Source organism: Notechis scutatus, chromosome 6 (assembly GCF_049901735.1).
Source record: "Notechis scutatus isolate UNSWTSFEM ecotype Mainland chromosome 6, rNotScu1.2, whole genome shotgun sequence".
NCBI classification, from domain to species: Eukaryota; Metazoa; Chordata; class Lepidosauria; order Squamata; family Elapidae; genus Notechis; species Notechis scutatus.
Window position 1 is genome coordinate 82,293,530 of NC_142014.1, and position 25,237 is coordinate 82,318,766.

At 52.3% G+C, this 25,237-nt stretch overlaps 1 protein-coding gene across 1 annotated transcript; it reads left to right on the top strand.

Annotated features, from left to right (window-relative positions):
- On the top strand, window positions 1–24,507 carry LMF2 (lipase maturation factor 2). The gene is given in 17 exon segments (XM_087968986.1): window positions 1–161; window positions 5,599–5,852; window positions 7,946–7,974; window positions 9,977–10,173; window positions 14,443–14,621; window positions 15,446–15,584; window positions 16,398–16,523; window positions 17,829–17,934; window positions 18,954–19,050; window positions 20,289–20,471; window positions 21,228–21,245; window positions 21,247–21,397; window positions 22,563–22,674; window positions 22,972–23,080; window positions 24,112–24,334; window positions 24,337–24,375; window positions 24,378–24,507. Coding segments are annotated over 17 exon segments (2,145 nt in total). The 5' UTR covers window positions 1–61; the 3' UTR covers window positions 24,461–24,507.
- Window positions 24,508–25,237: the final 730 nt, after the last annotated feature.

Sequence of the window (25,237 nt, forward strand, 5' to 3'; positions counted from 1 at the left end):
CGCCCTCCCCCCCGGCTACATTGTAGCGAGGCGGGGAGGGAGCAGCGGGAGCGAAGGCGCGATGGGTTCGGAGGCGCCTCGCCTGGCCCGGCAGCTCTTCCTGCGCGGCACAGCCGCCGTCTTCCTGGCCGCCTTCGCCTCGCTTTACGTCCAGCTGCCCGGTGAGCCTGCGGCGGCGGCCACAGAGAGCGGGTGGGCGCTTTGCACATGCCCCGGGCGCCCTCGCCCTGCCCGGCGGTGGCGGCGGCCAAAAGTCCTCGCAGCCGCGGCGTCCGGGGAAGGAAGAGTGCGGGGAGGAGGAGGAGGGAGGGCTGTGTCCCGCTTAGTGACCTTGCGGGGCCCAGAGTTCCGCGGCTTCTCGGACCCGCTTCCCACGACCAGTTCCGAGACTGACCCGCGACCCGCTTGTGTGAATGCAGCGCTTCCTCCGCCCGGGCGAAAAGAAAGCGGCTTCTCGCGGGAGGGGGGGGGGGGAAACGGGGTTTCTCCCCCACTTTCTCCGTCCGCCTCTGGGTCCAGCTGCGGCTCCGGCCCCGTCCACGTGTCCCCGGGGATGGGAGGGGCCTTGGCAGCGGGCAGGTCCCGGGGAAGGAAGGGCTGGGGAAGGGGCTGGCCTCTCCTGGCAGAGGATCCTCCGGCTTTGCTTTGGGAGGGGGCCCGGATTGCGGGCAGGAGAGGTGGGGGGGCTCTTGGGCCGGCTGGGGTGGAACACCCGGGGGCGAGGAGGGTCTCCTGGCCCTTCGGAACGTCTGAACGGGGCCCCACTCCCTCACCAAAGGAACCCCGTGTCCTCACGTGCCCTCCAGAGCCCTGACTCGTGTCTTGGACCCCGCTGAGGGGCCAACATTAGCATTTCCCGCCCATATCTCCTTGCCCCCCAACCCCCTATATCTCCTCCCACCATATGACTTTGCCCCCCCCCGACCCCCCATCTCCTTGCCCCCTCCCCAATAAAACCTGGGTTGAACCAAGCCTTGTTTGGGTGGGCTTCATCTTATATGAGGTTCTCCCCCCCCCTCTACAGTGCTGGTGGCCCCACTCACTTTGGGGATGGGGGGGGGCTTCAAAGACTTTTAAATGGGGGGAAGATGGACCCATGGGGGGGCTTTCCTGCTTGGGGACCCCCGCCTCCCCTTTTCACAGCAGCCCCTGGAAGAGAGTGGGAAAGGGGGCTTGGCCTGGCTGTGAGGGTCTCTCTCTCTTTTTCTGCATCAAAGAATTGCTCTCCTCTTCTGCCCCTCCCTCTGCTTTAGCCCCGCCCCTTTTCCCCATATCCCAGTTGGGTGGTGTGTGTTTTTTTTTAAGCCTGCGCCCCCACTCCCTTCCTGTCTGTCCCAGGATCTCCACGTGGCACTGGGGCTGCAGCGGTTGTGCCAATCCTCTCGCACCCACGTGGAGTGCAGGCGTTGGTGTGGCCCACCAGCCCCCTCCCCTGTTGGCCTCAGCCTTGGGGGGGGGCGCTCCAAGCCCCCACCCCCACCCCAAGCTGCCTTTCCTTCCTTCCTCCTCCTCCTGCTAAGAAAAGATTTCCCCCTTTCGGATTCGGGGAATGGGATAAGGCAGGAGCGGGTTGGACTAGAAGACCTTCCAAGGTCCCTACCAGCCCTAACAGAATAAGAGAGTTGGAAGGGACCTTGTCCAACCCCCTGCCCAAGGCAGGGAAGCTTATACCATCCCAGACACATGGCTGTCCAATGTTTTTCTTGGAAACCTCCCGTGATGAAGCACCCACAACTTCTGGTGGCAAGCAGTTCCGCTGGTTAATTCTTCTCCCTGTCAGGAAATTTCTCCTTAGTTCTAGGTTGCTTCTCTCCTTGATGAGTTTCCATCCGTTGCTTCTTGTCCTGTCCTCGGGTGCTTTGGAGAATAGCTTGACTCCCTCTTCTTTTGGGGCAGCCCCTCAAATACTGGAAGTCTGCTCTCATGTCACCACTAGTCCTTTATTTTCATTAAACAGAATAATAGAGTTGGAAGGGTCCTTGGAGGTCTTCTAGTCCAACCCCTTTCTCAAGCAGGAGGTCCTACCCCATTATGGACAAATGACTGTCCAGTCTACTCTTCAAAACCTCCAGTGATGAAACACCCACAACTTCCCGAGTTAAGCTTCAAGTAATCCACGAATTAATTCTTCTAACTGTCAGGAAATGTCACCTTCCTTCTAGGTTGCTTCTCTCCTTGATGAGTTTCCACCCGTTGCTTCTTTTCCTGCCTTCGGGGGCTTTGTAGAATAGCTTGACCCCCTTTCTTCTTTGGGGCAGCCCCTCAAATACTGGACACCTGCTATCATGGCCTCCCTGGTCCTTCTTGTAATCAAACTAGACATACCCAGTTCCTGCAACCTTTCTCCGCATGTTTATATTCTCCAGCCCCTTAATCCTCTTGGTTGCTCTTCTCTGCACTCTCTCCAGAGTCTCGACATCTTTTTTATATCATGGCAACCAAAACTGGATGCCAATATTCCAAGCGTGGCCTTACCAAGGCCTTGTAAAGCGGCATTAACACTTCACCTGATCTTGATTCCATCCCTCTGTTAATGCAACCAAGGGTTGTGTTGGCTTTTTTGGCTGCTGCAGCACACAGATGGCTCCTATTTAAGGGATTGTCTGCTAGGACTCAGAAATCCCCCTCACAATGGCTACTGTATTAGCTACTACTACTAGTAGCCCTAGGATTCTACGATCCTATGTTGTACATATGCATTCAAGATTACCATTGGATAACTATTTGTCGGGGATGGCATAGGGCAGGTAATCATCGACTTACAACCCCAATTAAGTCCAGCATTTCCATTGTTAAGCAAGATAGTTGCTAAGTAAACTTTGCTCCGTTTTACGACGTTCCTTACCCCTTACTCCTTGTTCCTTACTCCTTGTTTAAGTGAAACACCACAGTTGTTAAGCAAGGGACATGGGCATTGTAAGCAAATCCAGCTTCCCCGTTGATTATGCTTGTCAGAAGGTCATAAAAGGGGATCATGTCACCCCCGCCAGAGGACGCTGCGACCGTCATAACTATGAGTCAGTTGCCAAGCATCTGGATTTTGATCACGGGATGCAGCAACCGTGTAGAAAAAGGCTGACAAGTCCCTTTTTTCAGCGCCGTCGTAACTTTGGACTGTTGTAAGGCGAGGACTGTTGTGAGTGAAGCGTTGTAAGGTGAGGACTATTGTGAGTGAACCGTTGTGAGGACTACCTGTAGGAAGAGGAAAAGCAGCAACGAAATGAATCTCAGGAGTTGTTTACGAGAATTCGTAGCTAAAGGTTTCAGAAAGGTGAAAACAAAAGTTTGTGAAGGGCAGTGTGACTTTCTGGAGGGTGCGGTGTGTGTGTACCTTCGAGGTGGAGCTGGTGTGTTTGGCAGGGAACAAGGAGTAGACCGTGGCCGGCGACCTGTAAGTGGGGAAAAAAAATGTAACAGCGAGTAGTAGATGGTTTATTAAAATGCTGGAGAAGTTTTTAAGGCATGCCATGGTGAAAGAAAATAAAGGAATTAATCTTGGATTGGGAGGAATATTGAAAGGGAGAAATCCAAGGGGGCTTTAGCTCTTAGCTGGTACTAAGTGGAGCTGGTACTAAGCTGGTACTGAGTGGAGTATCTCAGGAGGAACTTTCGAGTAAGTTGAGTTTTTGAAACCTGCAGCAAACGAATTGGGAGGAATCTAGGAGAACCATTTCTGGCCAAGCTCCTTTAGAAGTACCCTTTCCCCCCGAAAATACGACCTACCCTGAAAGTAAGTCCTAGCTTGATTTTTACATATGTGCCCAATATAAGCCCTACCCTCCAAAATAAGCCCTAATTAAGATCCCGCCCACTCCAGAGTGGATGGGTAAAAATTAAGCTAGGGTGGGGATCGGATTGTGGTGGAGCTGCTCTATTACTTACCTTTGGACAGGTGTAGCCAGGCCTCGCACACCCCGACACCTGCCTGGCGGGCCCATTTCTTCTGCAGCCGGCAAGGCTGGCAAGGCTTTCCTGAAGGCCTCTGTAGTAGCTAAGAACAAAGTTCTGGATCGATCCTGAGCTCTGTTATTGGCTGCAGAGGCCTTCAGGAAAGCCATGCCGGCCGCAGGAGGAGGAGTTCCTGAAGGCCTCGGACAGCGAAAAGGAGGCTGGGGGCGATGCGCGCAAGTGAGGTTAGTCAGTGGAGGACGTCCCCCGAAAATAAGACCTGGTGCCTTTTTTGGTTGCAAAAGAAATATAAGTCAGGATCTTATTTTTGGGGAAACAAAGTATTCATTTTATCAATGGTTAGTTGACAGAAACAAGTTAGGAAATTAAAACTTTAAGAGAATGATTATCTGTACAATGAAGGTTTATTAGCGTGGATAAGCAAATATTATTATTAGGGGATTATTATCAACCCTGCGAAGAATATTGTTATTACTATTATTATTTTTCAAAACTAATTGTAGCCAGACAACACACTGTTCATGTAGACATTGAGTTATTATGTTTACTAAAGAAAAATGTATACATAAAATATATGCATAAACAAAGAGGTATTCTCCGGTTACAGCCATTCCTTTACTGACCGTTAATGGCACCAGAAAAAAAGCGACTTATGACCGTTTTTCACACTTATGACCGTTTCAGCCATCCCCATGGTCACGGGATCCAAATTTGGACCCTTGGCAACTGACTCACATTTACAACGGCCGCGATCCTCTTTTGCGACTTTCTGAGAAGTGGAGTCAGTGGCACAAGCCGGACTCACTGAACAACAGTGTGACTCGTTGAACAGCCGCAGTGATTCGCTTAACAACGGAGGCAAGAAAGGTCGTCAAAGGGCGCAAAACTCACTCCGCAGCAGCCTTGCTTAGCAGCAGAAATGTTGGCCTCAATTCTGGTCGTAAGTCGAGGATTCTGCATTACAAGGCACCAGTTCCTTTTCTTGCTTAATGGCTCCATTCTGGTTGTAAGTCAAGGATTCTGCATTACAAGGCACCAGTTCCTTGTCTTACTTAACGGCTCCATTCTGGTTGTAAGTCGAGGATTCTGCATTACAAGGCACCAGTTCCTTGTCTTGCTTAACGGCTCCATTCTGGTTGTAAGTCGAGGATTCTGCATTACAAAACACCAGTTCCTTGTCTTGCTTAACGGCTCCATTCTGGTTGTAAGTCGAGGATTCTGCATTACAAAACACCAGTTCCTTGTCTTGCTTAACAGCCGAAATGTTGGGCTCCATTCTGGTCGTAAGTCGAGGATTCTGCATTACAAGGCACCAGTTCCTTGTCTTGCTTAACGGCTCCATTCTGGTCGTAAGTCGAGGATTCTTCATTACAAGGCACCAGTTCCTTGTCTTGCTTAACAGCAGAAATGTTGGGCTTCATTCTGGTCGTAAGTCGAGGACTCCCTGCATTGCAAGGCACCAGTTCCCTCTCTTGCTTAGCAACAGAAATTTAGGGTTCAATTGCCATAAAGCGAGGACTCCCTTGCATTGCAAGGCATCAGCTCCCTGCCTCGGATGCCTGCAAAAGCACTATGGTGTCGTGTTTTGTGTTGTGTGTGTGTGTATGTTTGTGTCATGTGTGCGTGTGGCGTTGCACCCGTTGCCAAGCTGCCCTGTTCGAGCCCCTCTCTCTCCTTTTCTCCCTCCAGGCCTCTATGGCAAAGATGGCATCCTGCCCGCCCGGAAGATGCTCCGCTTCACGGGCAAAGGCTTCTGGGAGCAGCTGCGGGACTCCCCGACGCTGCTGTGGCTGGGCCCCCACCTGGGGCTGGACACGGAGCAGGGCCTGGAGCTGCTGTGCCTGATGGGCACGCTGCTCTCCTTCGGGGCCCTGCTGCTGGAGCCCCTGCGGGACAGCCTGGTCTTCCTCGCCCTCTGGGGCCTCTACCTCTCGGTCTACCAGGTACACGGGGCGGGGTGGATGCTGCCCTCCAGGTGTGCTGCCTGGGGGATTCTGGGAGTTGAAGCCCATACTTAATAAAGGGCTAACAAGGAATTCTGGGAGTCGAAGTCCTCACTTATGGTGCTGGCTGGGGAATTCTGGGAATTGAAGTCCATACTTAATAAAGGGCTAACAAGGAATTCTGGGAATTGAAGTCCTTAAGACTAGAGAAATCTGGGAGTTACAAGTCCACACTTCCTAAAGGGCTAAAAAGGAATTCTGGGAGTTGAAGTCCTCACTTACGATGCTGGCTAGGAAATTCTGAGAATTGAAGTCCTTAAGTTGGTTTGCTAGGGAATTCTGGGAATTGAAGTCCACACTTTACAAAGGGCTAACAAGGAATTCTGGGAGTTGTTCTTTTTAAGGTGCTGGCTAGGGAATTCTAGGAATTGAAGCCCACAGTTCTTAAGGTGCCAATTGGGGATCTCTGGGAGTTGAAATGGGCAGTTTTTAAAAAGCTGCCTGGAGAATGTTGGGAATTGAAGTCCTTAGTTCTTAAGGTGCTGGCTAGGGAATTTTGGGAATTGAACTCCATGCTTTCTAAAGGGCTAACAAGGAATTCTGGGAGTTGGAGTCCTCACTTCCGATGGTGCTGTCTTGGGAATTCCAGGAATTGAAGTCCATACTTAATAAAGGGCTAACAAGGAATTCTGGGAGTTGAAGTCTTCACTTATGGTGCCGGCTGGGGAGTTCTGGGAAGTCTTTAAAACTAGGGAATTCTGGGAGTTGAAGTCCATGCTTTCTAAAATGCTAACAAGCAATTCTGGGAGTTCGAGTCCTCACTTCTGATGGTGCTGGCTGGGGAATTCTGGGAATCCATACATTATAAAGTACTAAGAAGGAATTCTGGGAGTTGAAGTCCTTACTTTATAAGGTGCTAACTGGGGAATTCTGGGAATCCATACATTATAAAGTACTAAAAAGGAATTCTGGGAGTTGAAGTCCTTACTTTATAAGGTGCTAACTGGGGAATTCTGGGAGTTGAAGTCCACACATTTTCAAATGGCCAAGTTTGAAAAACGCTCCTCTAACGTTATTCGAACCAGGTCCCCATAAATTTTTTAATCCATCTTTGAGGCCCCAGCAAGCTCCTTCCCAAATTCCTAGCCAATAGGAGTCACCACTGTGGGGTGGAGTGGAAATGTTGCACTACAACCTGAGTTTAAGCTGTACCTTCTTCCTAGGAGGTCCATGGAAGCCATCAGGCATGCTTGGCCCAGCCTACCTTACAGGGATATTGTGTGGGGAAAAAATGTTCTCGTCTCAGAGTAGCCCATTTCCAAATTCCTAGCCAATCAGGGTGGACAAACTGGAGTGAGAGAGGAAGTGTTGCACTGGGGTTAGTTAAGAGTTCCCGTGTTTCCCTGAAAATAAGACCTGTCTGATATATATTTTTTTGCCACCAAAAAAGGCACCAGGTCTTATTTTCAGGGGAAATCATCCACTGACTAACCTCACTTGCGTGCGTCGCCCCCGACTTCCTTTTGGCTGTCTGAGGCCTTCAGGAACTTCTTCTACAGCCGGCAAGGCTTTCCCGAAGGCCTCTGCAGCCTTCAGGATCGATCCAGAGCTTTGTTCTCAGCTCCAGAGGCCTTCAGGAGAGCCTGGCCAGCCTTGCCGGCTGCAGAAGAAATGGGCCGGCAAGGCAGGTGTCGTCGCAGGGTGTGCGAGGCCTGGTTACAACTCTCTAAAGGGAAGTAGTAGGGCAGCTCCATCCTCCCATCCACCCTACCTTAATTTTTACCCGTCCACCCTGGAGTGGGTGGGATCTTAATTAGGGCTTATTTTGGGAGTGGGGCTTATATTGGGCGCACGTGTAAAAAATCAAGCTAGGACTTACTTTCAGGGTAGGTCGTATCTTCCGGGAAACAGGGTAGTTGGGTTCGTGGGCTAGTTAATGGCTGGGTGGAGGATAGAGACCTTTGCAGGTAGATTGAGCAGGTGGGATATCCATGTTTTACATCAGGAAAACCAGTCTGAACTCAGGTAAAAGGCACCTGATGAGCCAGTCCAGTTTCTCATTTGATTTTTCTTCCTTGGTTTTCTCTCTGCAGGTGGGACAGGTGTTCCTCTACTTCCAGTGGTAAGTGGCCCTGGGCTTCTAACAGGTAGGGCTCACCTTACGACCCTAATTGAGCCCAAAGCTTCTTGTCGCTGAGTGAGACATTTGTTCAGTGGGTTTTTGTCTTGTTCTACAACCCTTTTCTTGCCACCGTTGTTAAGTGGATCACGGCACTTGTCAAATTAGCATCGGTCATAAGCGTGAAAGACAGCCAGGGGGTCACTTTTTTTCAGCGTCCCTTCATGGGCTGTTGTAAATCAAGGACTCCAAATCTCGCGAAGGGTCAAGTAGCGCTTTGTAAAGGCTTAGTAAGGCCACAACTGGAATCCTGCATCCACCACGTTACAAAAAAAAAGAAAGAAAAAAGATGTGGAGACTTTGGAAAAAGTGTGAAGAAGAGGAAGGAACGAAGGAACTAAGTTGATCAAAGAAAGATGGGAAGAACCGGGCTTGGCCAGTCTAGAGAAAAGAAGGACTGGGAGGGGGGTGAGGACGTGATAGCAGCCTTCCAGCATTTGAGGGGCTGCCCCAAAAGAAGAGGGAGTCAAGCTATTCTCCAAAGCCCCTGAAGGCAGGAGAAGAAGCAAAGGACGGAAACTCATCAAGGAGAGAAGCAACCTGGAACGAAGGAGAAACTCCCTAACAGGGAGGGCAAATTAACCCGTGGAACTCCTTGCCACTAGAAGTTGTGGGTTCTCCATCACTGGAGGCTTTTAAGAAGAGACTGGACCGTCACCTGTTTGGAATGGTAGAGGGTCTCCTGCTTGAGGAGGGGGCTGGACTAGAAGACCTCCAAGGTCCCTTCCAGCCCTAGGTTTCTTATGATTCTGTGAGACAGATAAGATACATATGATGGATGGATGGATGGATGGATGGATAGATGATAAATAGATGATAGATGGTAGATAGATAGATGATAGATAGATAGATAGATAGATAGATAGATAGATAGATAGATAGATAGATAGATAGATAGATAGATAGATAGATAGATAGATATGGATGGATGGATGATAGACAGACAGGCAATATTAGACTCTGCGGAAATGGATAGGTCAACATTAAAAATAAAGGACAAAGAAGACACAGAATATTTTTTTTAACTTGGAATTTGTTTTATCCATGGTTAGATCACAAAGGTAGAAATTAGAAGTTGGAAGAATGCTATTATGTACAAGTAAAGAATACTCCTACTACTATTACGTATATGTGAAATGACCCAGACAATACACTGTTTGCTAAATAGGTATAATATGTTTAAAGAAAAATGTATAAAGAAAGAAAAAAGACAGGATGGTTTTAAAACCCTTGCAGCAAAGTTTTGACAGCTGATGAAAAGCAAGAACGGTAAGAATATATATATATTACAAACTATTCTAAAAATACAAGTTCCGGATATACTTGTAAAAGAAGAAACATACATCTTGCAATCTTCGGAACTAAAATTATATTTACTTAGTGAGCTTTCGTCGGTATTTGGATAATGTCAGCAGAGGCTGACAAAAGCTTAGTAAGTAAATGTAATTTTAGTTCTGGAGATCGCAGGACGTCTGTTTCTTTCTTTACATACATACATACATACATACATACATACAGAGAGAGAGAGAGAGAGAGAGAGAGAGAGAGAGAAGATATACAAACAAACCAAAAAAAATGGGTAGATGGAACAGCTCCTGAAGTTGTGGGGGTTTCTAAGAAGAGACTGGACACCCCCTGTCTGGAATGGCACAGGGTCTCCTGCCTACACGGCCCCTTCCCCTCTCTATTCTCATTGACACTGACTTAAGCCCTTGCAGTGATTCACTTAACAGCTGTGGCAAGAACGGTCATAAAACGGGTGGGCAGCCAATCCCACTGAACCCCCCCGACCCGCTCAGCCAGGGAAACGTTGGGCCCAAATGGTGGTCATGAATCAAGGACTGATTGTGGTTTCCAGGCCCTGGGGAGTGGGGCCCCTTGGAGCCTGGGCAGGGGGAGGGGTGCCCTAGCCATGCTCCCTTGACCCCCCCCCTTCCTCCCCCAGGGACAGCCTTTTGCTGGAGACGGGCTTCCTGGCCGTGCTGGTGGCCCCCCTGCACCTGCTCCGGGGTCCCTCCTCCGCCTGGAGGGCACATGACGGGGTGACCTTCTGGCTGGTGCGATGGCTGCTCTTCCGGCTGATGTTCGCCTCCGGGGTGGTGAAGCTGACCAGCCGCTGCCCCACCTGGTGGGGGCTCACAGGTGAGTCGGACGGCACAGAAACCCAACAGGAGGGGGGCAGTGGCATTCAGACCGATAGGCCACTTGACGGCTCTCTTTAGGCGGTTTACAGGAGAAGGGAAGAGAAGGAATCAGAGATGGAAGGAGAGGAGAGAAGAGAAGAGAGGGTGTTAGGGATACACCCTAGCAGAATTTGCACGGCAGTCAGGCAGGCAGGCAAATATGTGAGATAAACGTTTTTGTAGCTTACACTCAGTAAAACAGATACACTGTGCTAGTTAAATAGTTTATTCCAGTAAGATTTTTAGCATAGTCAAACAGTCCATATATCATTCAGTAGTTCAGTCCGTTCGGGGATTATTCAGTTGCAAAGTCCAGTGTCGAAAAAGAGGTTAGTAAACTTACAAATATCAGTCCAGTAATATATCTCCTCGCAGTAGAGATATAAAGAAGTCAAACCTCCTTTCTTCCTTCGACGTTCAAAAACTCAGCAGCAGGGAACACGCAGTTAGCAAACCATCAATCCAGCATAGTCAGCAATCCAGCAGGTTCTCTTGCTCCCTCTTATGGCGGTTTTACAACCGCACCCAAAATTACATGCTTTGCAATTTAAAGTGACACACACTTAAACTTACTATCATAGTTTATATATATTATTTTACCCAAACTGCGTTAGGTAACCTTGTTATTCCTAACAGAGGGCTTAGTTGCATTGACTTGGAGAGGAGAGGAAAAGAAGAAAGGAGTGAAGAGAAGAGAGAAGAGGAGGGGAAATGGAAGGAAGAAGAAGGGAAGGAGAAGAGAAGGAAGGAGAGATGATAGAAAGAATGGTAGGAGAGAAGAGAAACAAAACAAAACAAAATAGATGAACAGAGCAGAATGGAATTTAAAAGAATTGAATAGAAAATATAGAATATAGTACAGAATATATGAATAGAACAGAACAGAATAGAATTGAAAATAGAATAGGAATAGAACTGGAAGGGACCTTGGAGGTCTTCTAGTCCAACCCCCTGCTCAGGCGGGAAACAGAATCAGCCTCTTGCCCCCAACAATCTGGGTCCCCATTTGGCCCACCTGGGAAGGAGGGAAGGCCGAGTCAACCTGGAGCTGGTGAGATTCGATCGGCCAAACTCCACGCAGCTGGCAGTCAGCAGAAGGAGCCTGCAGTACCGCACTCTGACCACTGCGCCACCGTGGCTCATATAGTAGTAATTGTGAGAGGGGATCTTGGCATCCCGGTGGACAGCCCCTTAAACGTGAACAGCCAAGAAAGCCAACACAACCCTTGGTTGTATAAACAGGCCCCTGGGATCAAAATCATGTGTGAAGTGTTAATACCGTTTTTGTAATGCATTGCAAAGGCCACACATGGAATATTTGCATGCAGTGTTGGTTACCCTATCATAAAAAAGATGTTGTTGAGACTCTAGAAAGAGCGAAGAGAAGAGCAACCAGGAGGATTAGGGGACTGGAGGCTGAAACATACGATGAACGGTTGCAGGAACCGGGCCTGGCTGGTCTAGGGAAGAGAAGGACCAGGGGAGACAGGAGAGCGGCCTTCCAGTATTTGAGGGGCTGCCCCAAAAGAAGAGGGAGTCAAGCTATTCTCCAAAGCCCCTGAAGGCAGGACAAGAAGCAATGGATGGAAACTAATCAAGGAGAGAAGCAACTTAGAACTAAGGAGGAATTTCCTGACAGGGAGAACAATTAACCAGTGGAACTGCTTGCCACCAGAAGTTGTGAATGCTCCCACACTGGAGGTTTTTAAGAAGATGTTGGATACCCATTAGTCTGAAGTGGTGTAGGGTTTCCTGCCTAGGGAGGGGGTTGGACTAGATGACCTCCAGTGATCGGCTTAACAGCTGGGGCAAAATGGTCGTAATATGGGGCAAAAACTCACTTGACCAATGTCCTCGCTTCGCTCGACTATGGTCACAAGTGAAGCACTAGCTATATTCCCACCCCTCATGACTTGCTTAAGGAGAGATTTGGTTAGCAATAAACATTTGGGGCTGTTTTGCATCGGTCAGTCAAGGAGTGATTATATTTCCACCTTCTCTCCCTCCTCTCTCCTCTCCTCTCCTCTCCTCTCTCTCTCCTCTCCTCTCTCTCCTCTCTACATTCTCCTCTCTCCCTACTCTCTCACATTCCTCTTTCTCTCTCCTCATCTCCGCCTTCTCTTCTCTCTCTCTCCCTCTCTCCTCTCTTTCACTCTCCTCTCCTCTCCTTCTCTCTCCTCCTATGCTCTCTTCTCTCTCCTTTTTCCTTCTCTCTCCCGCTCTCTCCCACTTTCTACTTCTCTCCTCTTGTTCTCTCTCCTCCCCCCTCTCTCCTTCTCTTTCTCTCCTCTCCTCTCTCCCTCTCTTTCACCTTCTCTCCCTCTCTCTCTCCTTTCTCTCCTCCTCTTTTCTTTCTCCTCCTCTCCTTTCTCCTTCTCCCTCCCTTTCTCTCTCCCACTTTCTCCTTCCCTCTTTCTTTCTCCTCTCTCCTCTCTTTTTCTTTTTCCTTTCCCTTTTCCTTCTCTCCCCCTTTCTCCCACCTTCTCCTTCCCTCTTTCTTTCTCCTTCTCTCTCCTCCTCTCTTTTTCTCTTTCCTTCTCTCTCTCTCTTCTTTCTTCTTTCCTCTCTCCTCCTCCTCCTCCTCTCTCTTGTTCTCTCTCCCTCTCTCCCTCTCTCCTTCTCTTTCTCTCCTCTCCTCTCTCCCTCTCTCTCTTTCACCTTCTCTCCCTCTCTCTCTCCTTTCTCTCCTCTCCTCTTTCTTTCTCCTTCTCTCCTTTCTCCTTCTCCCTCCCTTTCTCTCTCCCTTTCTCCTTCCCTCTTTCTTTCTCCTTCTCTCCTCCTCTCTTTTTCTTTCCTTCTCTCTCTCTCTTTCTTCTTTCTTCTCTCCTCCTCCTCCTCCTCCTCTCTCTCTTCTCTTTCCTTCACCTCTCCCTCCCTCTCCTTCTCTCTCCTCCTATGCTCTCTTCTCTCTCCCTTTTCCTTCTCTCTCCCCCTCTCTCCCACTTTCTATTTCTCTCTTGTTCTCTCTCCTCTCCTCTCTCTCTTCTCTTTCTCTCCTCTCCTCTCTCCCTCTCTCTTTCACCTTCTCTCCCTCTCTCTCTCCTTTCTCTCCTCCTCTTTTCTTTCTCCTCCTCTCCTTTCTCCTTCTCCCTCCCTTTCTCTCTCCCACTTTCTCCTTCCCTCTTTCTTTCTCCTCTCTCCTCTCTTTTTCTTTTTCCTTTCCCTTTTCCTTCTCTCCCCCTTTCTCCCACCTTCTCCTTCCCTCTTTCTTTCTCCTTCTCTCTCTCTCTCTCTTTTCTCTTTCCTTCTCTCTCCTCTCTTCTTTCTTCTTTCCTCTCTCCTCCTCCTCCTCCTCTCTCTTGTTCTCTCTCCTCTCCCTCTCTCCTTCTCTTTCTCTCCTCTCTCTCCTCTCTCCCTCCCTCTCTTTCACCTTCTCTCCCTCTCTCTCTCCTTTCTCTCCTCCTCTTTTTCTTTCTCCTCCTCTCCTTTCTCCTTCTCCCTCCGTTTCTCTCTCCCACTTTCTCCTTCCTCTCTTTCTTTCTCCTCTCTCCTCTCTTTTTCTTTTTCCTTTCCCTTTTCCTTCTCTCCCCTCTCTCCCACCTTCTCCTTCCCTCTTTCTTTCTCCTTCTCTCTCCTCCTCTCTTTTCTCTTTCCTTCTCTCTCCTCTCTTCTTTCTTCTTTCCTCTCTCCTCCTCCTCTCTCTTGTTCTCTCTCCTCTCCCTCTCTACTTCTCTTTCTCTCCTCTCCCTCTCTCCCTCTCTCTCTTTCACCTTCTCTCCCTCTCTCTCCTCTCTCTCTCCTTTCTCTCCTCTCCTCTTTCTTTCTCCTTCTCTCCTTTCTCCTTCTCCCTCCCTTTCTCTCCCACTTTCTCCTTCCCTCTTTCTTTCTCCTTCTCTCTCCTCCTCTCTTTTTCTTTCCTTCTCTCTCTCTCTCTTCTTTCTTCTTTCCTCTCTCCTCCTCCTCCTCCTCCTCTCTCTTGTTCTCTCTCCTCTCCCTCTCTCCTTCTCTTTCTCTCCTCTCCTCTCCCTCCCCTCTCTCTCACCTTCTCTCCCTCTCTCTCTCTCCTTTCTCTCCTCTCCTCTTCCTTTCTCCTTCTCTCCTTTCTCCTTCTCCCTCCCTTTCTCTCTCCCACTTTCTCCTTCCCTCTTTCTTTCTCCTCCTCTCTCCTCCTCCTCCTCTTTTTCGCTTTCCTTCTCTCTCCTCTCTTCTTTCTTCTCTCCTCCTCCTCCTCCTCCTCCTCTCTCTCCTCTCTTTCCTTCCCCTCTCCCTCCCTCTCCTCCCTCCCCAGCCTTGACCTATCACTACGAGACCCAGTGCATCCCCACGCCCAGCGCCTGGTTTGCCCACCAGATGCCCATCTGGTTCCACAAACTGAGCGTGGTGGCCACCTACGTCATCGAGATCGCCATCCCACCTCTCTTCTTCGTGCCGCTGCAGCGCCTTCGCCTCTTCGCCTTCTACGCCCAGGTACGGCCGGGCGCTGGGAAGGTTAGCCCGGCAACTACTGAGGGGAGGCGGGGGAGAAACCGGGGCCGAGCGCCAGCCAGGGTCCAAATGCCCCCCACCCCCCACCCCAAGGAGAAGGGGTGGAAAGGTTCGCAGCCAAACTCAAGGGGGAGAATCCGGATCATCGGCACAGTCGGGGGCAGACCGACCTCAACTTACGACCTGAACTGGGTGCAAAATGTATGTCCTTTAAGTCAGGGGTCCCCAACGCTGGTCCGCGGACCGGTACCAGTCCGCGGAACAAGTCCTACTGGGGCGCTGGTTGCTGGGCGCCGCCATCTTTTTTGGTAAAAGTTCCGGTGAGCTTTTCCGGGTAGAAAGCCATTTCTACCCGAAAAAGCTCACTGGACGCTGGCGCCGCCATCTTTTTGACGAAAAAGTGCTTCCGTGAGGTCACCGGAGCACTTTTTCGTCAAAAGATGGCGGCGCCAGTTGATGCCGTACCGGCCGCAGCGCCAAAAGGTTGGGGATCACTGCTTTAAGTGAAGAAATCCCTTAAGTGAGTTTTGCTCCAAATTCGCTCAGCGAATCCCTGCTGTCCTTCAACGAGTCTCCCGGTCGTTAAAGTGAACCTGGCTGGTCAGACGGTCGTAAGGGGGGAGATTGGGGGACACACTGCAAAACCCTCGTCCCAACTGAGCTGCAGCGCTTCCCTTAACGACGGGTGTGTGAGGCAGGCCGTGCAATGGCGCGCGACGTTCGTATGGTACGACGGTCTGGCTTAGCGACCGGCCCTGGGGCCTCCGTGGTGGTCGTTAAGGCGAGGCCTTCTCCCCCTCCGGCAGGTCCTTCTGCAAGCCCTCATCATCCTCACCGGCAACTACAATTTTTTCAACCTGCTGACGGTGGTGCTGAGCTTCTCCCTGCTGGACGACGAGCACGTGGGGCTGTGGCTGGGCCACGGGCGGAAGAAAGCCAGTGGCGGTGAGTCCTCAAGGCCCTCTTCTTCCCTCCCCCCCCCCCCCGGAGGAGGAGGAGGCGCTTCCCTGGGGCGTTGGGCTCGCTTTGCTCCTCGGTTGATTTATTATTCTGCGCCTGGGCTGCCCATTTCCCTGTCCGGAGTGGCAGATGGGAGCTGCAGTCCTGTCGCTGTTCATGGGGGGGGTGCATGATGGGATTGATGGTACTTGCACAGTGGGTTTGGTGGGAGTTTCATGAAGGGGTTGATGGGAGCTGCAGTCTTGTTGCTTTTCATGGGGAGGTGCATGATGGGATTGGTGGTACTTGCATGATGGGATTGGTGGTACTTGCACGATGGGCTTGCTGGTACTTGCATGATGGGTTTGGTGGGAGTTTCATGAAGGGGTTCATGGGAGCTGCAGTCCTGTCGCTTCTCGTGGGGAGGTGCATGATGGGCTTGCTGGTACTTGCATGATGGGTTTGGTGGGAGTTTCATGAAGGGGTTCATGGGAGCTGCAGTCCTGTCGCTTGTCATGGGGAGGTGCATGATGGGATTGATGGTACCTGCATGATGGGCTTGCTGGTACTTGCAGGATGGGCTTGCTGGTACTTGCAGGATGGGCTTGGTGGGAGTTGCCTGAAGGGGCTGATGGGAGCTGCAGTCCAGTTGCATCTCATGTGCCTGATGGGTTTGATAGTACTTGCACGATGGGCTTGATGGACGCTGTAGTCCAGCCTCGTCTCCTGAACGTGGCACGATGGGTTGGATGGGAGCTGCGGCCCAGCCTCCTCCCTGGGGCCCATAAGCCTTGACCCTCCCCCCCTCCGTCTCTTTAGGCTGGGCCTGGCGATTGGGCCCCTTGCTGGCAGAGCTGGCAGTCTACGGCCTCCTGGTCTTCTGGACCAGCCGTTACTTCGGGCTGAGCATCAACTGGGAGAAGAAACTCCTCGAATCCAAGACAGGTATTCCTTCCGGGGGCGGGGGATTCTGTGGGCAGCAGGGGGGGTGTCTTGTTTTATGGAGGGATTCCTGAAAGTCCCTCAGCTGCAGTGGGGTGACCTCCTCCTCCTCCTCCATTTCGGCCTGCGGGGGGCCCAGCCCTGACCCACCAGCCCTATTCTCACATTCTGTTCTGGCCCAGGCTTCCCGAGGTCACGAAGCTGACTCCTCGTTCCCAATAAAACCCCTTTTATTGAATTGACCGTGAATTTCCCTCTCCAACAAAGTCCCGGCCAACAGTCTTTTAAGAGATTTCACAACGATAGACCTTTATCAGGCTGGGAGAGTTGCCAGGCGGATAGCTTCCAAACGCCCTGCTGTAGCAGCAGTGACTTGGCAAGAAGTCAGGAACAGATCTTCACACTAATTAAACGAACTAATGGTCTCCTGCAACCTCCACTCCCCTTTCGCTCCTTTTTATTCCCTCTGGGAGGGGCCATTCACCGTCCAGCTGTGCTTTTACTCCCGAATCGACTCTTGTCCCTTCACTGTTCCCTTCTCCTGGCAGCTCTGTGCATGCGCACATTGGGAATAGGCTCCAGCTGTTCTTCTTCCTCGCTGATCTCTGACTCCAAAGGCAGCTGATAACTCTCAGGAGGCCCTGGCCCCATCTCTGCCTCCGACGCAGAGCCCTCATCCGAGCCTTCCCCAGACCCTTCATCTGGCAGTTCTGTGCATGCGCACATTGGGAATAGGCTCCAGCTGTTCTTCTTCCTCACTGATCTCTGACTCCAAAGGCAGCTGATAACTGTCAGGCGGCCCTGACCCCATCTCTGCCTCTGAAACAGAGCCTCCCCCAGACTCCAGGACTGGCCCAGGTTCCCCCCCCCAACCTCCTCACTGTCCGAATCTGCCGCCAGCTGCACTGGTGGGCCACAACACATTCCCAGACTTAACCAAGGATTTTCCCCCCTTCCGCCCCCCTGTGCTCTGTGTGTGTGTGTGTGTATAAGATTTCTCCCACACCCCAACAACTCTGCTCCCTTTGCACCCCCTCCTCGCCAAGGGGGAAGGGGCCTTACCCTCCGAAATACAAGGCATGAGAGGGGTCTGTCCCCAACCCACCCCTCGTGTTTTAGAGCTGGGGGGGGGTACAATTCCTGGCCTGGGGTCCTCCCCCATTGGAAGAGGGGTGCAGTAGCAGTCGTTGAGGACAGCGGCATGTGTGAACCTGTTGCATCCGGGCCGAGAGAGAGGAGGGTGGGCAAGCAGGGTGCCTTCCTGGCCCGCTCGTTCACACGCGCCCTCGACCGGGTTTCTCTCCCCAGCGTTCACCTACCACGAGTTCACGCAGTGGCTGAAGGCGGTGACCCTCCCTCTGGTGGCCGTGGGACTCCTCTCCTTGCTGTGGGAGGTCCTGCAGGCCGGATACAGGTGAGTCGGGGGTCCCTGCAGAGACGATTCCGAAGGGATCCTGGGCAGGGAGGGGGCGGCGGTTTTTGCCAAGCATGATGTCAGCCCTGGAAGGCAAGAAAGGCGCCATTGGCCCTACTCTCCTTCTCCTTCATCTCCTCTTCATCATCATTTTTTCCTTCCCTTCCTTCACCATTTTTTCTCCCCTCTTCCTCTCCGCACCCAGTCCTTTCTAGCACTGATGATGTTCCCTAGTTGGGTCAGGAAAACATCTGCAAGCAAACAATCCAGTCCAGAGAGCACTAAGGAGCCCACAGTCCTCGTTCTCCTCCTCCTCCTCCTCCTCCTCCTCCCTTCTTCTCTTTATCCCTTCTCATTCCTTTTTCCTCTTCTCCATTTCCTCTTTCTCCTTCTCCTCCTCCTTCCTGCAAGCCCCCTCCCTCCTGGCACTGATGGTACTACCTAGTCAGGTCATGAAACATCTTCAAGGAAACCACCCAGCTCAGAGAGCAACAAGGAGCCTATAGTCGTCATCCTCCTCTTCCTCCTCTTCCTCCTCCTCTTCCTCTTCCTCCTCCTCCTCTTCCTCTTCCTCCTCCTCCTCCTCCTCCTCCTATTTCTTCTACTTCCTCCTCCTCCTCCTCCTGTTCTCCTCCTCCTCTTCGTCCCTCCTCCTCCTCTTCCTCCTCCTCTTCCTCCTCCTCTTCCTCCTCCTCCTCCTCCTCCTCTTCCTCCTCCTCTTCTTCCTCCTCCTCCTCCTCTTCTTCTTCCTCTTCCTCTTCCTCCTCTTTTTCCCCACAGTCCATTTTTCAGATCCACAGACGCCATTTCACACAATTTAACTGGCTGTGTTATTATTCTTTAAATCAAGCGTTTTCCAAGCCTTACTCGCTTTAAAATAGGTGGACTTCGAATGCCCAGAATTGGCTGTTCTTTTGTCTTCGTCTGTTAAAGGGATGTTCCCCCCCCCAATATCTGGGGGGGGGTGCATTCCCCTGGGGTTCTGCTGCCTGACGCCCCCTTTCCTTCCCTCCCCCCAGGAGCGCCTGCGTCCGGGGCTTTTTCTGGAAACTCTGGGCTGTCGTGCAATGGGCCGTTTTCGCCACGGCTGCTCTGGGCATGTTCACCATCAGCCTGGTGAGTCTTGAGAAAGGGGGCGGGGGGGCAGGTGGGCCAGAGTGGGCCTACCTGGTGGCATCAGGCTGGGAGGGGTTGCTGTGCCTTCGTGGGCTTCATGCCGGGTGGGGTGTAGAAATTGGGGTGAATCACACCGTCAGAGGAAGGCTGGGAGACCCCGGAGCCACAACCCCCCAGAATCCCTAAATAAGTCGGTATACTTTATGAACCCGCCTTGCTTTAAAGCGTACGGCCCTGGTGGCCCAGTGGTTAAGAGGGCAGGACTGCAGGCTGGCTCCGCTCACTGCCAGCAGTTCGATCCTGACCGGCTTAGAGGTTGACTCAGCCTTCCGTCCTTCCGAGGTCGGTAAAACGAGGACCCAGGTTGTTTGGGGGTAAGAGGCTGACTCTGTACGCCGCTTAGAAAGGGCTGGAAAGCACCTCGAAGCAGTGTATAAGGTCTATTGCTAAGTGTGAAGGAAGGAAGGAAAATGAGAGAAAATGAAGGAAGGAAGGAAGGAAAATGAGAGGAAAATAGCAAGGAAGGAAAAACGAGCGGAAAAATAGGAAGGAAAATGAGAGGGAAAATGGAAAGGAGGAAGGAAAATAGGAAGGAAGGAAAATGGGAGGGAAAATAGGAAAGAAGGAAAATGAAAGGGAAAATAGGAAAGGAAGGAAGGAAGGAAAAATGAGAGGAAATATAGGAAGGGGGGAAAATGGGAGGGAAAATAGGAAAGAAGGAAAATGAAAGAAAATAGGAAGGAAGGAAGGAAATATGAGAGGAAATATAGGAAGGAGGGAAAATGGGAGGGAAAATAGGAAAGAAGGAAAATGAGAGGGAAAATAGGAAGGAAGGAAAAAATGAGAGGAAATATAGGAAGGAGGGAAAGTGGGAGGGAAAATAGGAAAGAAGGAAAATGAGAGGGAAAATAGGAAGGAAGGAAGGAAAAATGAGAGGAAATATAGGAAGGAGGGAAAATGGGGGGGAAATAGGAAGGAAGGAAGGAAAAATGAGAGGAAATATAGGAAGGGAGGAAAATGGGAGGGAAAATAGGAAAGAAGGAAAATGAGAGGGAAAATAGGAAAGCAGGCAGGCAGGCAGGCCCTGGTGCTACAGGGATATGCCCACAGCCAGAAGTTCGATTCTCATCAAAACATCTTGGGCTGAGATCCGGGTTGGACCGGCTGGGCTCTCTTGATGTCACTGCTTTCCAGGAGATGTTGTGGGTTCAAATCTAAGCCCCCTGTTCCTTCCCCAGGTGCCCTTCACGTACATTGAGTATGAGTCCAATGGGAAGCTCTGGCCGGGCATCCATCAGGCCTTTGGGGCTGTGGATCGCTACCAGCTGGCCAATTCCTATGGGCTCTTCCGGCGAATGACGGGCGTCGGTGGGCGGCCGGAGGTGGTGCTGGAAGGCAGCCACGACAAGGAAACGTGGACGGTGAGTGGGTTTGGGGTGCGGGGGGGTGGGTGCTGGGGGCTGATCCTCCTTGACCCAAGCTAAACCCCCCAAACAGTCGCAAATTCCTGGAAACCTGGCCTTCGGACAAGTCGGCCATCAACAGGCACATGGGGATAAATAACATCTACCCCCCATTTGAAAGAGACAACCATAAAGCTAAGATACCCCCATTCAGGAGCTACCCAATCGGACAAACACGCAGTGAACCACAGCCTAATGAAGGAACCACCGAGGAGGAAACACGTCCACCAATGTGATGGAACAAGCCACTAGTATATAAACGAGAGCAAACCCCGCACCCTTCTAGCCCTGATGAGATTCCCTAGTTGGGTCATGAAACGTCTGCAAGGAAAGCATCACACTCAGAAAGCACCAAGGACCCCACTGTCGTCATCGTCTTCCTCCTCCTCCTCCTTCCCCTCTTCCCACACTCCCTTCTAGCAGTGATGATGTTTCCTAGTTGGGTCATGAAAGGCTCAGAGAGCACCAAGGACCCCACAGTCCTTCCTCCTCCTCCTCCTCCTTCCCCTCCCCCCTCCTCCTCCTTTCTGCAACCCCTCCTCCCCGCTAGCCCTGATGATGTTCGTGCTGAGCATTGACCCGATCCATATTCCTGGTCGGTTGACCCAGATGTGGGGGGCTGCTGGCAGGGAAGAGTGGGCAGAACCACGGGGCCCGGTGGGGGGCGCTCCTCTAGGCAGCCGGGAACAGAGCCGGTCTCTCCCGCTTCCCCAGGAGATCGAGTTCATGTACAAAGCCGGGCAACGTCAGCGCCGTGCCGCCCGTCGTGGCCCCTCACCAGCCCCGCCTGGACTGGCAGATGTGGTTCGCCGCCCTGGGCCACCACAGCCACAGCCCCTGGTTCAGCAGCTTCGTCTACCGCCTCCTGCAGGGCAAGAAGGAAGGTGAGGAGCGGGGGACACCCCTCCCTTCTTCTTTCTCCTCCTTCCCTCTTTCTCCTTCCTTCCTTCTCCTTCTTCTTTGTCCTTCCTTCCTTTCCTTCCTTCCTCCCTCTTTCTCCTTCCTTCCTCACTCCTCCATTTCCTTCCTCTTCCTTCTTCCCTCCCTCCCTCCCTCCCTCCCTCCTTCCTTCTTTCTCCTTCCTCCTCATTTCTTTTTCTTTCTCCGTCCTTCCTTTCCTTCCTTCCCCCTTCCTTCTCTCTTTCCTCCCTCCCTCCTTCCTTCTCTCCTTCCTTCCTCCCTTTCTCCTTCCTTCCTCACTCCTCTATTTCCTTCCTCTTCCTTCTTCCCTCCCTCCTTCCTTCCTTCTTTCTCCTTCCTTCTTTCTCCTTCCTCCCTCATTTCTTCTTCTTTCTCCGTCCTTCCTTTCCTTCCTTCCCCCCTTCCTTCTCTCCTTCCTCCCTCCCTCCTCTGTTTCCTTCCTCCCTCTTTCTCCTTCCTCCCTCATTTCTTCTTCTTTCTCCGTCCTTCCTTTCCTCCCTTCCTTCTCTCCCTCCCTCCCTCCCTCCTCTGTTTCCTTCCTTTCTCCTTCCTCCCCTCCCCTCTTTCCTTCCTTCCTTTCACCCTCCCTCCCTCCTTCTTTCTCCTCCTTCGCTCTTTTTCCTCCCTCCCTTCTTTCCTTCCCCCTTCTTCCAAGCCCTATTCTCAGGCTTCCAGAGAGACCACAGAGGCAGCACAGTTCAGAAACGGGTACCCAGGACGGGGATGGCCAGGGAAGGGGTCTGAAGGAGGTGGGGGCGGGCGGATTGGGCCCGAGAGGACCCCCTGCAGCCATTCAACGTTGCACTTTGCACACCCAAAGGGAGCCTTGCACGCCTGGGAAGCCCGGCCTCTCCTTCAGGAGGGGGATGGAGCTGCAACATCTGGATAAGGGTTGCTGGTTGCAGCTGTTGGAGGGGAGAAGCGAGGAGGGGTCCTCTGGGCTGGTGGGGGGGGGAAGGGCTCCAATGGGGGGCCCAGACAGGTGAGGGCCTCCCTGTGGGTCCTGCATCCATCCCCAGGATGACGGGGATGTCGACGGGGGGAGGGCAGAAAGAGAGCTGGAGACCCTCCGTCTTCTCCTTCCGGCTGACCAACTGACCAATCTCCTCCCCCCCAATTTCACCGCAGTGATCCACCTTATCCAGGTAGACGACTCCAAGTACCCCTTCAGGGACCAGCCACCCACCTACATCCGGGCCCAGCTGTACAAGTACTGGTTCACGGAGGCCGAGACGGATGGGTGAGTGGACGGGGGGAGGGGGAGGTCAGGTGGCTGTGGGGGGAGGAAATCTATAGTCCAGGAAAATGGGTTTTTTCCCCTCCCCCATTGGGAAAGGCCAAGCAAGGCCAATCGAACCCATGAAAGCTATGAAATATTCTCCGTGCCTCGAGGAGGAGGAGGAGGAGTTGGCTTCCCCAGCAAGGCCCAGGGGGGGGGGGGGGACTGTGCCCTCCCCCAAGCCACGTAAGGGAGAGGAGGCTGCCAGGCTGCCAGTGCACTGGCTTCACCCCCTGTCCCCCCCTTTCCTCCCGGCAGGACCCTCCCTCAAAATTGGTGGCGTCGCCAATGGATTGAGGAATTCTACCCGGTGGTCTTCCTGGGAGACCCCAACCTGGAAGCCCAGCTGGCCCAGCACGGGCTCAAGGTGAGGAGCATGGGTATTGTGGTTGGGGAGGGTGGAGCAGCCAGCTTTAGGGAGGAGGCGGGGGGAATATATGTCGGCCCTCTCTGGAGTACCGACCAAATTTAAAGCCATAAAATATTTCCAACATCAATATTTTTTTTTTTTTTTTAAAAAGAATTTCGCAATTGGGCAGCCCCCCACCCCAAAAAAATTACAAGCAGTCCTCAACGTAGGACGGCTGTTGAGCCCCCAATTTCCATCGCTAAGCATGGCCGTTGAGTTTCGCCCCAGTTTATGACTTTTCTTGTCCCCGGTTGTTAAGCCAATTGTTGCCGTCGTTAAGTTAGTAAAACGGTCGTTCAATGAATCGGGCTTCCCCGTTGGCTTCGCTCGTCCGAAGATTCGCAAAAGGGGCTCCCGTGACCCCAGGACTGTCAAAGAAATATGAGTCAGTTGCCAAGGGTCTGAATTATGGCCAAATGTATCCATGGGGCTGCTACGACGATCCTAAGTGTGAGGGAGGGTCGTAAATTCCCTTTTTTTTTCAGTGCCGCTGTAACTTCAAACGGTCACTAAACGAATTGTTGTAAGTTGACAACTTCCTGTAGCCTCCACTGGAATCCCCTTCCATCAGAGTGTTTACAGTGTGACTACTATTGGGGAGCACAACCCCAACACACAGAACCTTTGTCTTTTTAATGGTTTATGTGCAAGACTACTATATACATACACACACGTGTTAGGCAAATACCAGGCAAGCAATCGATCTTCAACTCTACATGGAGAACTACAATGGAGATAGAACAGGAGGAGAGAGAGAGAGAGAGAGAGACGGACGTCCTCACATGGCCTCCTTTATATAGACAGCTTCTTAAAGCGGCAGTACCCTGCTGACTCACCCTCTTGGCTTACAGCCTTACAGCAGCCAGTCAGCTATGAAATCTTCATTACCTTCACACCCTCCCCTTCTCTTGCTGACCCCAAAAATTCCTGAGGGGAGTTGGGTGGGTGGGAGCCTGTCCTACTGAAGTTTTTCCCGACCCCCTTTCCAGGACAAGTCCCCCATGAAGCGCCCGCCGGATGCCCTCCTGCCCAGCCTGCTGCAGCGAGTTCGGGTCCACCTCCGCCCATTCACCGGTCCAGCCATCATCTGGTCCTTCTACCTGACGGCAGCGGCCGTGGGCATCCTGCGAGGACTGGGGGCCCGACTGCCGGCCGGAGGGCTGCCTCCCGGAGGCAAGCAGAAGGCGAGTCGGCTGGGCGACGCGGTGGCCGATCCCGTGGCGGCGGAGACCAGTTAGGCGGAGAGAAGAACGGCAGCTGCGGAGGAAGGAGGAGAAGGCCCGGCCGGCCGGAGAGGCCCCCTCCAATGGGCTGCGGCATACGAAGAAGAAGAAATAAGTTGGGGGCGCGGCTCCAGGAGACACCCCCTCAAAAAAAAAAAATAACCCTGCCTCTGCGAGATGCCAAAATGGGATGTGAGCTGGGTGGGAAGAAACTTCGCCACCCTCTCGGACTTTGGTCGCCTTCCTTCCTCCCGTCACACCCTCACACGCGCACGCACGCACGCCAACTGTGGGGTGGAAGCCCCTTTGAACACACACACACACACACACCCGCGAAGGTCCTCCCTGTCACATTGAGGGAGGGGCGAGGCTGCAGATGAGGCTGTTTGGGCTGAGACCCCTGGCCCGCTCACCCTTCTGCATCTCTTGAATCCGCGGCCCCCTCCTCGCTCTTCGACGGCACGGGGGGGAGTGGCGCCCTCTGGTCAGCTGGGAGCAGCCTGGGTCAGTTGCCGGGGGTCTCCCGTGTTTGGGGACCAGTGGGGGGGGGCTATCCTGATGGCTGGGGAGCTGCCTTTTGGCCTTTGGGGGTCCCCAGGGAACTCCTTCCGGGTGTGGTTGGATGATTGGCAAGGGGGGGGAAGGAGGGTTGGATCTTGGCAGCCCCCTCCCATTACTCCCCTTTCTCTTCCCTCCTCCCTCCCTTCCCTCCTCTCTATTTTCCTTCTTTCTTTCCTTCCTTTTTCCTCCCTCCCTTCTTTCCCCTTCCTCCCTTGCTTTCCCTCCTTTCCTCCTCCTTTCTTCCTTCCCCCACCCCTCCCTTCTTCCCTCCCTCCCTTCTTTCCCTTTTCCTTCCTCGCTTCTCTTCCCTTCTTCTCTCCTTTCCTCCTAT